At 32.6% G+C, this 13183-nt stretch overlaps 1 protein-coding gene across 3 annotated transcripts in view; it reads right to left on the reverse strand.

Annotated features, from left to right (window-relative positions):
* The window catches only part of LOC107067199 (discoidin domain-containing receptor 2), a 72872-nt gene that overhangs the window by 25801 nt on the left and 33888 nt on the right, over positions 1-13183 (reverse strand). For 2 of the 3 annotated variants that reach the window (XM_015322480.2, XM_015322481.2), the window contains exon 2: positions 9809-9942. In XM_015322480.2, the coding sequence (XP_015177966.2) occupies positions 9809-9923 (115 nt within the window). In that variant the 5' untranslated portion in view covers positions 9924-9942. Of the gene's footprint in view, positions 1-9808; positions 9943-13183 lie in introns of those variants that run through there. The other variant, XM_089174849.1, reaches the window with a different exon arrangement.

Genomic DNA, 13183 nt, shown 5'->3' on the forward strand with positions numbered 1-13183 from the left:
TTTCAAGCGTCAGCGAAACATTCGTCTCGGTTCATGCACGTATATATATACATACATACATATATACATGCATACATACGTGTATATAGTATAGTATGCGCGAATGACTTTTTTTTTTTCCTTTTTTTTTTCTTTTTCTCTCTTTTTCTTTTTCTTTTTCTATCTCGTGCACGAACGCGCGAGAGAAGTGCCATTAAAACTTTCGGCGATTTAACGTGTGTTAGCGAGGAATAAAAATGGACGAGAAAAAAAACAAAAAAAAAGAAACAAAAAAACCTAAAAGCTAAAGGATCAAAAAAAAGCAAAAGGAAAATTAAAATAAATTGAAACGAATTCTATATATCGTCTATAAACACACTTTTAAGTGCGTCATTTTGCGGGCTAACTGCCAAAGTTAGGAATTTATAACGCGTAAAAAAATTCGTTTTGGGACGTTGTTGTTTCTTCTTCGAGATTAAAAAAAAAAAAAAAAAAAAAAAGAGAAAAAACAACAGGCACGACGACATTTTGAATAAGAACGTTGTTCGAAATTTGTCGAAAATAAAAAATGTTGAACGTAGTTGGCAAATCGGTAGTAGGAGATATTCGGGGCTGAGGGGTGGGATGGGGAGGTAAAAAAGTGCTCGAGAGAGAAAAAGAAAGGCGGCGGCGGGGCGGGGGGAGGGGGAGGGGAGAGGAATAAGTGTGTGAGAAAAAGAGATAAAGGTAGAGTTGGGAGAGGAGGGAATGGGGAGGGGACGTTCCTGTGCCATTGGCTTGGCTGCAACGAACCATGGGCTATCCCCATCGGTACCATCCGATGTCTGAGGGATTATAGTCTGCACACCTGACGCGTTCCCACCGCTTTCGAAGAGAACGGAAAAAGAGTCGTTGGATAATAGAGAGTTAGAGTGAGAGAGAGAGAGAGAGAGAGAGGGAAAGTGAACGATCGAAAGAGGATCGTTGGTATCTCTCTTGACTCTGACTACTTCCGATTTTCAACAGCCTCACGAAGTTTCAACAAAATGGCGACATTTTCTAGAGATATATTCTACAGAGTAACTTTTTCTAGCTACGGATTCTTGAAAAGTAGTAGCTGTTACCGATTTAGAGTTCGATCCTCATTCTGTATGACGAAGAGTAAAAAGAGAGAGAGAGAGAGAGAGAGAGAGAGAGAAAAAGAGAACGAGAGAAAAAGATAAAGGAGGTTTAAGTATTGGAATTACAATGCTCTAAAAACATGCAAACTACGTGTGCATGTGTGTGTGTTAGAGAAATACAGAGAAACATAGAAAGCCGATTGTCCTAAAGTGCCGGACACACACACACATACATCCACAAATACACACACAGACAGTGAGAAACTTTCAAATCCGGCTTTCATAGGATGCGTTAACGATTTGACTATTCTAACGTCTCTTAAAAACTACGGGCCGACCTGTTTTACGTGTAAGTGGTATCAAAAATCGATCGAACCGGTGCTTGGCCCCCATCCCCCAACCCCCTCTCCCCTCCCTCCTCTCCCCTCTTCACAGTTCTGGGTACTTTTCGTTTTTTTTTTTTTGGGTTTCTCTGTCGATTTTATTTTTTTTCGTTATTGTTTTTTCTTTTTTCCCTTCTCTCTCTCTCTCTCTCTCTCTCTATTTCTCTTCCTCCCTCTCGTTTTTTTTCTCTCAGTTCTGTAAATATGATTCTTTATTTATAATATTTACGATACAAATGGAAGGATAAAAAGAAAAAAAAATTACGATTAATAAATATTGATGATTCGATAAATATTGATCGCTGACACGTTTTAAACGAATCAAATGATTATTGCGTTGGTATTGCGTAGTATTTAATCGTTCGTAAAGTAATAACCACGTGTTCTCGATTTAAACGAAATAATGAATTCAAATGGGTTAACTAGTAAACGTTATTGCATTTTCTTAAGTTACATAACGCGTACTACTATTTTTGGGAATACTAAAGGAACCTTAACTTTCAAATAATTAAATGTGAAAGTATTATCTCTTTGAGATATATATATATATATATATATATATATATATATGCATAAGTTTAACATTTGTAATTGTTAAACTATGTTTAATTTAAGTTATCAATTTATTTTGATTATATTTCTTCAATAATCAGACGAATAATAATAATAATAATAATAATAATAATAATAATAATGATAATGATTATTATTAGATTATTATGAGAACACGTATTTATTTCTACTTACATATGTACATTTCTATTTTATGTATTTCGATTATTCTCATATATTGTATGTTCGATTTTCAAAGTGAAAATGCCAAGAGGAACTACGATATTTCTATAGAAGAAGAGAAGGAAATTACGTGTTCGTCTTTTTGTACCTTCATAAATCGTGAACTTGTGTGAAATACACGCGAAAAGAACAAGAGAGAGAGAGAGAGTTAAAAAGTCGAAGGTAGAGAAAAAGAAAGGGAAAGAAAGTTTGAACAAAAAGTGGTTGTACAATTATTTTCAAATCGTACATTTTGATTCTTTACAAAAATCATTGAAGATATTATTAACAATTTGTATCGACGTAATATAATTTGATTATTCAATTGACATTTGTCAAATATTTATTTATTTGCTGTTTATCGAATAAAGTAATTTATTTCTTTTTTTTTTTTTCGTTACAAGAAATTATTACAAGAAAAAATCGATTATCAATAATCTGTTAATTCTGTTGCATGTATATGTGAACATGTCTCTGTGTGTGTGTGTGTGTGTGTGTTTGTACAGAGGGCAAAATTAAGTAAATAAAAATAAATGATAAAAAGAAACATCAAACAGAATATTCAATATTTCGTTTCATTTCGTTTCAATCTCGTTATTACGTTGCTTTTTTTCTTTTTTTTCTTTTCATTTCTAAATATTTGATCAATTTATTTATCTTGTTAAAAATTGATTTTTATTTTTTTTTTACAGTTATCTATTAAAAATTAAACGTTATATCTATGTAAAGTGTAAAACAGGTTTTAAATGTTCCTTTATTATTTTTTTTTCTTCTTCTTATATACGAGACTTGAGATGTTGATGTCAAGAAGACAGAAACTATCTGATATTTTCTACGTATTCATTGGGTGACACGTAAAAGTATCGAATACAAAACGTTAGGAGAATTTCAAATAAGGCATTAAATCATGCCGAGAAGTTTGAATAGAGAAAGAATGAAAAAGAAGGAGAAGGAGAAAGAGAAAGAGAAAGAGAGAGAGAGAGAGAGAGAGAGAGAGAGAGAGAAAAAGATTCGGCGAAAAGGCCCCATCCCTTAGAAGAACGTTCAGCACTCTTGGTAAGCGTCTGATTTAGTATGCATACTGGGCCCGTGGAATAAAAGACGTATCTGACGGAGATAAAAGTGGAAATATCGAAGTACGCTATGAATAACGTCCAACTGGATAGGTTATATGTATCGAACGTTGAAGGTATCAAGGTAGGAAGGTAGGTAGGTAGGAAGGAAGGAAGGAAGAAGAAGAAGAAGAAAGAAAGAAAAATGAAAATAGAAAAGAAAGAAGAAAGATGAAGTAAAAAAAAGTTTAACGTGCGTGTGGACTAAAGAAAATGTGAGAATTCCGAGCAATCCATTCGTAGGGAAGTGAGCTGCTACAGGAAGAACAATAAATCTCAACTCGGTTTTTTTCAGATCAACCGAGAAAAAAAAAAGAAAAAAAAGAAATAGAGAGAGAGAGAAAGAGAGAGAGAGAGAGGGAAAGGGAGGTTTGAAAGTAATATTCCAATAAAAGCTCCAAGCTGTTTGTTCGGAGTTGCGTGTACGAGTAGGACCGTTAAGAAACTTCAGTATATGCTGTAGAAGGGCTAGGGCTAGGGGAGGAAGAGATGGGAGTGAGTACTTTTCTAGTAAAAGAGTGCAAATGAACCGAATAGCGCTTTTTAACGAGTTTTCATGGGGGGGGGGGGGAATAGGCCTGGGATAGTAAGCAGAAATAGTGGTAGGAGTTGTATTCCAAAAGAAAAATAATAGGAAGAGTGAATATTCCCAAAGCTTACTCGTTAGTTTTTGGTAGTCCATGTCTTTTAAGCTCATTATTAAAAAACTGCTGTTTGGAGGGTTTTTTTTTTTTTTTTTGACGTTTAAACAAACGCACATACGTATTCATTTATTACATCGTTTAGGTATAATAAACGTTAATAATGATTTACAAATTAGAGAGAGAGAGAGAGAGAGAGAGATTTTTTTTCTTCTTTTTTTTTTTTTTTTTAATAACGCGTACGTAACTTTATAAACATTCAACGTGATATATCCTATTAAAAAAGTTTCGTTAAGTTTTTGAAACGAAGAATATTTCGTTTTACTCTGACCTGTGTATTGTAGTAGTTGGTTTGTAAGTATAATAATAGGAAGAAGGACACGTAGCAACTACAGCAAACAGGCACCGATGATACTACTACGTTTCAAGACGACAAAGAATACGAATATTTCCGTGACTATGGTTTGAAAAATAAGAAGAAGAATAAGAAGAAGAATAAGAAGAGTAAGAAGAAGGAAGGGTGTGGATTTTACGTGCAGGATGTTTCTTCTTCTACTTCTTCTTCTTAGGATTGACGTGCTTCTTATAAAGTGGAGAGGGTATTCCGTGAAAACGGATGCGGTACTGTCTGGTATAAAGTAGATAGGTAGATAGGAGGTAAGGGTTGAAAAGGAGTAAGAGAATTAAGCTCTGGAAGAAGAGATGAAGAAGAAGAAGAAGAAGAAGAAGAAGAAGAAGAAGAAGAAGAAGAAGAAGAAGGAAGATAGAAGAAAGAGAAAGAAAATGAAACGAAGAGGTTGAAGCTTAGGGGTAGAGAAAGGTAGAAAGGCACGTCGTGGCTTCTGCCATGCTAGGAAGGTCGATTGTTCTTCGCAACCGACTGTGTCTCATTACTTCGAATTGGCTGGCCGTAGACAATGCCAGCGGATAATACGGTTATCCGGAAGATGGTTTTCAGCGCGGTCTTCTCTCGCGAAGCAGCTCGTTTCTTCCTTTACACTCTTCCCTATCATCATACTTGGGGAATATATATAGTATATATATATATATTATTTTATATATTTTATATAAAATATTCTATATGTATATATGTACATGTATATAAATCCTCTACTCTTCCCAAGGCTATGGGAATAGTAGAACGAATGAGAACAAGAAAAGAGAAAGAGAAAAGGTGATGGAGAAAAAGGAAGAACAGTAAGGAAGGATGCAGTTGAAGAGGTTGAAAAGACGAGAAACGGTGGTGGTTGGGTATAAGGGGTTGGGGAAACTGGTGGTAAAGAAAGAGAACAAAGGGACCGTTGACTGACAAGACAATGGATCAGCGCGCGCATAATCATTTGCTATCTCTCTCTCTCTCTCTCTCTTTCTTTCTCTTTCTCTTGGTAAGATAAGAATCTTTGATTCTTTGAGAGAAATGGATTATTAATCTTGGGATCCAATTTGAAATTTCAAATCACTTTTTCGTTGTTGTTGTTGTTGTTGTTGCGATCTTTCTATTTTTCTATTCCTTACCCCCTTTTTTTGCTTTTGTTTGTTTCTTTTTCTTTTTTTTTTTTTGTTTCTCTCTAAACGAAGTTTCTGGTTATAGTTCCTGTGTCAAGATAAACGTCATTGGGAAAGGATCGATGGGGTTGATGAGGTTGGTGGGGTTAGTGGGGTTGGTTAATCGTTTGCCTACCACGTCGATCGCTAAAGGAAGATAGTCCTGCGTTTGGATCGATGTTAGGAGACATTGATACGCTAATATACGGACGCGACATCGCGTGCCGTTTATAATGCAGGGTAGTAGCAAAAGCTATTTCGCATGATATCGCTACGACAACGTCTTGCCTCTTAGCTGTATAAACGAGGGCACAATATTCGATGATTACACGCTGCGTCATAGGAAAATACGAGAGAGTGAGTCTGTATCGAAAGAAAAAAAATAGAAGTAACATCGTGATTTTGAATATTATTATTATTATTATTATTATTATTATTATTATTATAATCTATGCTATATCCTAGATTTATCAAAGAATATGAATTTTTAATGATAATACCCAAGATGAAGTATTATTTAATGTATACACTAATGGTTTTGTTTAAATATATACGGCGTTTGAATTAAAGTGATAATTAAGTGTACAGCAGGATTTAGAATATTATTACGTCTACATTAATTAATCTTAGATTTAACATGGAATATGATAAATATTTGATAAGTTAAGGAAGATTGAAGTATTTCATTTTGTGTGTGTGTGTGTGTGTGTGTGTATGGTGTGTGTACTGGTTTTAAGGGTACACGTTGTAATTAAATGATAGAACAAAAGATATTCTATAGATTAAAAGTTAAAAGCAATCTTTTCAAAAGAGAATGAAAAAGAGAGAGAGAGAGAGAGAGAGAGAGAGAGAGAGAGATATTATCAGATTTGTAATAAAGTTTTCCTCTTTAATGCGACCCCTGTCTTCGAGAGTTTCGATTGTTCTTCTTTAACGTAAGACCCAAGTGACCTATCTCAATATGTCCTCGAGAGATAATGGTACTCTCAAGAATTTATATAGACGAGGTTATATAACCGTTCTTAGAAGAATTAGACCAACCTAAAAGATATGTGCCAAAGGCATTGGCGCGAGCCAATTCTTTTTCTTTACGATCATTTTATTTATATTATTATTATTATTATTATTATTATTATTAACGTTAAAAATGATTCGTAATTTGTTTTTCGATTATCCAAGTTAATGCGTATAATTTATAATTAAAATATTTAATTACGAAACAACATTCTAATTTTGTAGCGTAATCGAGGATCAATTTAGATGACTTTTTTTCTTTTAAACATAACCTCAAAATATCTTAAAAGATCTTAAAATAATAAAACATAAGACTAAATCTTTTAACATCGTCAAAATACAATTGCAACTCGTAACGATAAGAAAAAAATTCGTGTTAAACGATTAATTTACTGTTAGTAAATAATATCAAGTAGAAAAAAAAAAGAAAAAGAAACATTCAACCGGTTGAATTCTAGGGGGCATTGTTTAAAGTTTAATAAACAAAAGACTGGGAATAGCTTATTCAGGTATTTTCAAAAGAGATTCACAAGGGATGGACCGTTGATGAGATCGGAGGATCACGATGGCCTGAAGCATCGGGCTTCTACTCAGTTTAAGAGCAAAAGGGACGAAGATGGAGAGTGGACAAGGGCCGACGGATTCCAAGTCCTCGAAACCATCTCGAGACGACTGCTCGAGCACTCTCCGTTGCCTTCGTTTATCTTTGTCTAACTGTTTGTTCAACCACAAAGACAGACCATTTACTATAACGAGGAAGACGAAAGTTTAAGAGTAGAAAAGCTCTCAACGTATGCAAAAGGTTACGATGATGACACGACACCGTTCACCTTACCGCCTAGTTTTGTTTTTCTAAGTTATCTCTATATTCTCTTCTTTTCTTTCTTTCTATTGTTCTCTCTCTCTCTCTCTTTCTCTCGTTGGTATATACAGGTATTTCTTTGTCATTGGTAGATAGATACGTTGTTTATTTTATTATCCTTTTAACGTTACATTAGTTGATTCTTTTTAGGATTTTTTTTTATTCTTATTAAAATTAACAAGCAATAGGATCAATTTATAAATGATACGTTTTCAATTGTTACTTATTATTTGTATCTTCTTTTTTTACCAAACATTATTCATCGATAATGTAAATACCTACTTTAATAGAATTGGATTTTTAATAGAAGAAAAGAAAAAGTAGACAAGTATCTAATGATCGGTATTTATTGGTTTAAAGCATTATTTAATGATCACTATTAGAACTAATATTATTAGTAGATACTCAATATTAATTTGTAATCCTAATGCAATTTTGCTCATTAATTTTAACTCAATTATAATATACCAATGAGTTGTTAATTTGAAACAAATGAAATATCAATTAATACGCTTTGTTCATTTATCTTTGATTTAAATGTTGATACAAAAATGTTCAGTAAAATACTGACCGAAGTAAATAGAAATGAAAATAAAACGTAAAGGAAAGTTGTCCTTTCGAAATACCTACCTACCTACCTACCTACCTACCTACCAGTATTTCTCTTTCGCACGTTCACGAGAAAATCGGTTTTAAAGGTAAAATGTCGAATCTAACTCGATCGCGTGTTCATTCGGTTGAGTTAAACGTTCGCTCGGGGTATGGGGGTGGGAAAGGTCTTTGGTTGGAGAAAGGGAAAAGAAAAGACAAAAAGAAAAAGAAAAAGAAAAAGAAAAAGAGAATCGTGTTCCTAACCTCAAAATCGTCTTTTCCCGTTTACCGACATCTCCTCGTGGAATACGAGGGAGTTTTTCGAACGAATAGGAAAAGCAAAAGGATAGAGAGGGGAGCCAAGGGTTGGTTGGAGTGGGTGTAAAAGGTGGAAAGGTAAAAGACGGGGGGCAAGGAGGTATTCCGTGGGATGCAATTTATCCTGTCGCATTAGATTCAAAATAATTGATCCCCCGGGCGGCTGGAGAATAGCGAGTCATTACTTCAGGACTGATGGGAAACCCCATCGCGAAACCGGGCCTGAGGAAAATAAAAACTCACGGAGATCACTTGCTCTCGATGAAAAATTTGACGGGCAAATAGCACTGGCAAAGATAGTGGGAGGGGGGTGAGGATGGGATGGGATGGGGGGGGGGACAAGAGAAAGAGAAAGAGGTAAGAAAGAAAGAAAGAAAGAAAGAAAGAAAAAGACAAAAAAAAAAGAAGAAGAAGAAGAGAAAAACCGGTAGAAAATGGAACAGAAAAGGAAATAAGAAAGTAGAAGAAGAAGAAGAAGAAGAAGAAGAAGAAACCTTCAGATCTCTTCCTTCCGGGAGAATGAGTTTTCTCGTAGTTGCAACAGCGGCAAATTTGCTCGAAAGAAAAATATCGTTCGACTTTCATCCTCGTGCTCGTAGTATTCCTACTCGTACTACCTCCTATCGTTTCGTTTAGTTCTCTTTCTTATCCATTCTATTCGTTTTTAGTTGAGATTTCATGATCGGAAGGCAATTCTTTTCTAACCAAATCGTTCGTGCTTTCTTATTATACTCTAGTAAAAATATATTTTCTTGATATATATATATATATATATATATATATATATATATATATATATATAAAGATAATTGAATGTATAATTCATGAATTGTTATTGAAATAATAATAATATATATCTATTATAAAATATCGAAGCATTTATCTAACAATAAATATTAAAAATGAAAAATTGTATCGTTATAAACAGACTAAAAATAAGACATAGCTACTTATAGCTACTTATTTGATGGAAGCGTTAAACACCTTTTAGTAGATTGCACAAATTCACGAATAAAATATCGAATTCCCTGTGATTTAAAGACAGCTCTCTCATTCTCACCGAACACCATAAAAATGTTATTAAGTTTCTTAAAGCAATCAACATGTATGAACACAAATAATATATTAATGTCAAATATACTGTAACTAATGTATCATGTTACTAATAACCTAGTTGTTGATGCGACTTCTGCGAAATCTTATATTAAAGAAAAAAATAATATTAAATGTAATCTTCAATATTTGTTGAACCATAAATATAAATATTTCAAGTTAGAGATTTTCTTTTTACGGATTTCTTTGCATACATATTCTGACATTTGATTACAGAAGGTAAAAACGGATATATGAAATTCGTAGTTTGGTTCGAGGTCAAGAATTTTCATTGGGTTATGGATAGAAAGCCCGAAAGTTTATTGATACTTTAACATATTTGGATATTGATTATTTCAACTGTATATATATATATATATATAAATAAAATACATACGTATTTCCAGGGAACAGACGTCAGGTCTCAGTAGTAGAAGGAGCGCGCAAAAGCTGAGAATCATCGTCGGACGATCGTTCTTCATGTTTTCCGACGGTAGTAGTGGTGGCCTCATGAGAACGTAGAACAACCAACTGAAAGAAGAAAATGACGAAGAAGAAAAAAAACAGATGAACGATAACCATCATCTTAAATTCATGTCGTTTCGTTTCGTCATTCGTAAAATGTGTGTGTGTTTCCTTTTTGCAAGTATCGTCGGTATTAGAAAAAGAGAGAGATACCAAAAAAAAAAGAAGAAAAAAAAATAACAGGAAAATAGTCGAAGCTTTAGCACGTTGTAAAATTAAAGGTAAAAATGAGCACGATTCGTTGGTTGGTTGGTTGGTGGGTGGCTCGTTGAGAAAAATGCTTGAGGTAATAATACGCAAACGGTCGGAAACGGTTCTCTTTTTATTTTTCCTTAACCACCCCCACCCCAAAGTTCCCCCCTCTCCTTCTCAACTCTTTCCTCTCCTTTCTTAAAAATGTCAAGTCCTCGTAGGAAGGAATTTTCACGAGAGACTTATTGTCCTATTAAATATTACGTTCCGGCCTTACCATCTGCTGCTACAGACAATTACCATAATTTTTTAATCGTCCTAAGTACAAGTCCCGACAGTCGTTCACAATCATCATCATCATCATCATCATCATCATCTGCCTCCTCCCTCCTCCCCTGTACAATAGAGGAACGAACAATATATTTCGTTCGGCTTAAATTGTTACGACTTTTGCGATAGTTCGTGAGATATAATATTTTATTGTCTGGTCTATTTGATTTCGTTAAACTTTATTTTTCTATCTTAGATAAATTTTTTTTCTCTCTCTACAAAAAGAATAAAATCATATTAGATTGAATTAAAAGTTCGTGCGTTTATTGTATTTTTTTGTTTTTCATCTATTGCAATTATTTATTCGAAGTCAATAAAATGACTTTATACGCAAGGTGTGATGTTAATTTAAAAAAAAACCAAAAAAGAAAACTTCACAAACATTCGGTTTATCATTTTTAATTCTTATATTATTTCAAATAATAAAATATATCAGTCAGGGAATAGATGAATTATTTATATTATAATAATATAATATAGGAGAAAGAGAATCCGGATAATCAGTAATATTATTTTCCAAAATTCATATCGCGTATATAAAACAGTTGGCATGGGAAGGTGGTTTGAAACGATGGGAGGGAAAGGGTGGAGAGGTGGATTTGAAAACATGGATAATTTTCATAGTGGATAAAATCAACGTAAAATCCTACATCAAGAGAGAGAGAGAGAGAAAGAGATAAAGAGAGAGGGCTAGGTGATTTCGAGTAGTTGAGAAAATAAAGTAAAAGCTGAGGAGAGTAGTACCTTGGAGATAGCAGGAAAAGAGAGAGAGAGAGAGAGAGAGTGAGAGAAAGAGAGATAGTAAAGTTAGATATAGGAGGATAGGAGAGAAAGGGTCACGAGGGTGCTATGTTGGCCTAATTGGACGGAGACTCGATTACGAGTAGGTCTTTTCGTGTTTCTTTAGGCGACACACGTAGTATATACTAACACGTAGAACAGAGTATACGAACTATCGAAAGCTGACCCCCTGGTTCTCCAGCTTGAGCTTGCCAAGAAAAAGAAAGGGACGTTCCCGACGTGGTAGTTTTGCTCTTAAGTCGATTAAGCTCTTTTTAAAATCCCCCACCATCACCGCTTTGGCATACTCTCCTCCCTCGAGGGGTGGAGTTACGCCTTTCTATTGGTAGAAAACGTGTCGTTTACTTTACTATACTATGGTGAAGACACATTTTTTTTTTCTATAAAAAGGAATCTTTGATTGTACGATGGTATATACATTAATATAAAATAAGTCATATTAATTTAATGAATAATAATGTATCAATAATAAGATCTGTTATATTAACTAACATTAATTTTTCATTTTACAAAACGTTAATTTATAAGATTTTACGAGTTAACATATTTATTATGGTGAAAAGAAATTTTTTCTACGAAAAGAAATTTTTGATTGTACGATGGTATATCAAAGCAATTTTTTATTTTACAACACGTTAATTTATAAGATTTTACGAGTTAACATATTTATTATGGTGAACACAAATTGTTTTTATAAAAGGAATCTTTTTGATTGTACGATGGTATATATATATTAACTAACAACAATTTGTCATTTTACAACACGTTAATTTATAAGATTTTACGGTGGTTAACATATTATAATCGATTGGTATTATGTATTATGTAAATTTTTGATTTTAATTATACTGTCGCAAACTCCGCGATGCAATTTGTATTCATCGTCATATAAATATGCACATATTACGAGTTTGGTGAACTTTGAAATATAATTTTATTTTTTTTTTTTATTTTTGTATTTCCGATAAAAAAGAAACAATCCGACTCTCTCTCTCTCTCTCTCTTTTCCTGTCATCGAGAATATTTCAATTTTATTCATTGTGCAGATTTTATAAATGCTCTTAATTATCGCAGCTTAATGTATATATATATATATATATATATTTGTTTATTCGCAAGAAGAATATTTCATCTAACGAAAAATGATTTTAATTAAACAATTTAACTTTAAACAATTGCCAACGTCTGTTCCATTTAACTGTCGAGAGAAAGATGGAATAAGAAATAAAAATAAAAAGAGGAAAATATATTTTTCACGCATAGATTTTCGATCGAAATTTTTTTATTTTTTATATATTCGCATAGCTAGATAACATTTTTCTTTTCTTCTTCTTCTTCTTCTTCTTCTTTCAATCATAATAATAATCAACATTGTTCTATATAAAATAGAATATAATTCTTACTTTTATATAGGTGGTCTTTAAAATAAAATTGAAATAGTAATTTTTAAATATTTTTTTTAGTATTTTACAATTATTTGAGTATTTTTAGTAATATTTTTAGTATCCTTTTAGTATTTCAATAGTAATTTATTTTTTAAGTTATTTTAGTACTTTTTCTAGTATTCTATAATTATTTGAGTATTCTAGTATTATTTTTAGTATTTTTTTAGTATTTTAATAATAACTTTTGTAAATAATTGTAATAGTAATTCTTTTAAGGTAATTTTAGTATTTTTTTTTTTTTTAGTATTTCAATAGTAATTTAAATAATATATTAAAAAAATCTCTGTTTTTAAAAAAATAATAAATATAAATAATTTATAATAGAAATTATATTTTACAAGATACACACACACAACACGTACGATTTGAAGTATTTTACAAAATAATGAACAAGTATTATGATACTAGATTTGAAACCTAGTCCATACTAGAAGAATTAGCTTGATCATGATTACATATTCCCGATCAATCGAGCCTAG

This window comes from Polistes dominula, unplaced genomic scaffold (assembly GCF_049000335.1).
Source record: "Polistes dominula isolate Pdom_NZ unplaced genomic scaffold, Pdom_raw_medaka contig_16, whole genome shotgun sequence".
Classification (NCBI taxonomy): Eukaryota; Metazoa; Arthropoda; class Insecta; order Hymenoptera; family Vespidae; genus Polistes; species Polistes dominula.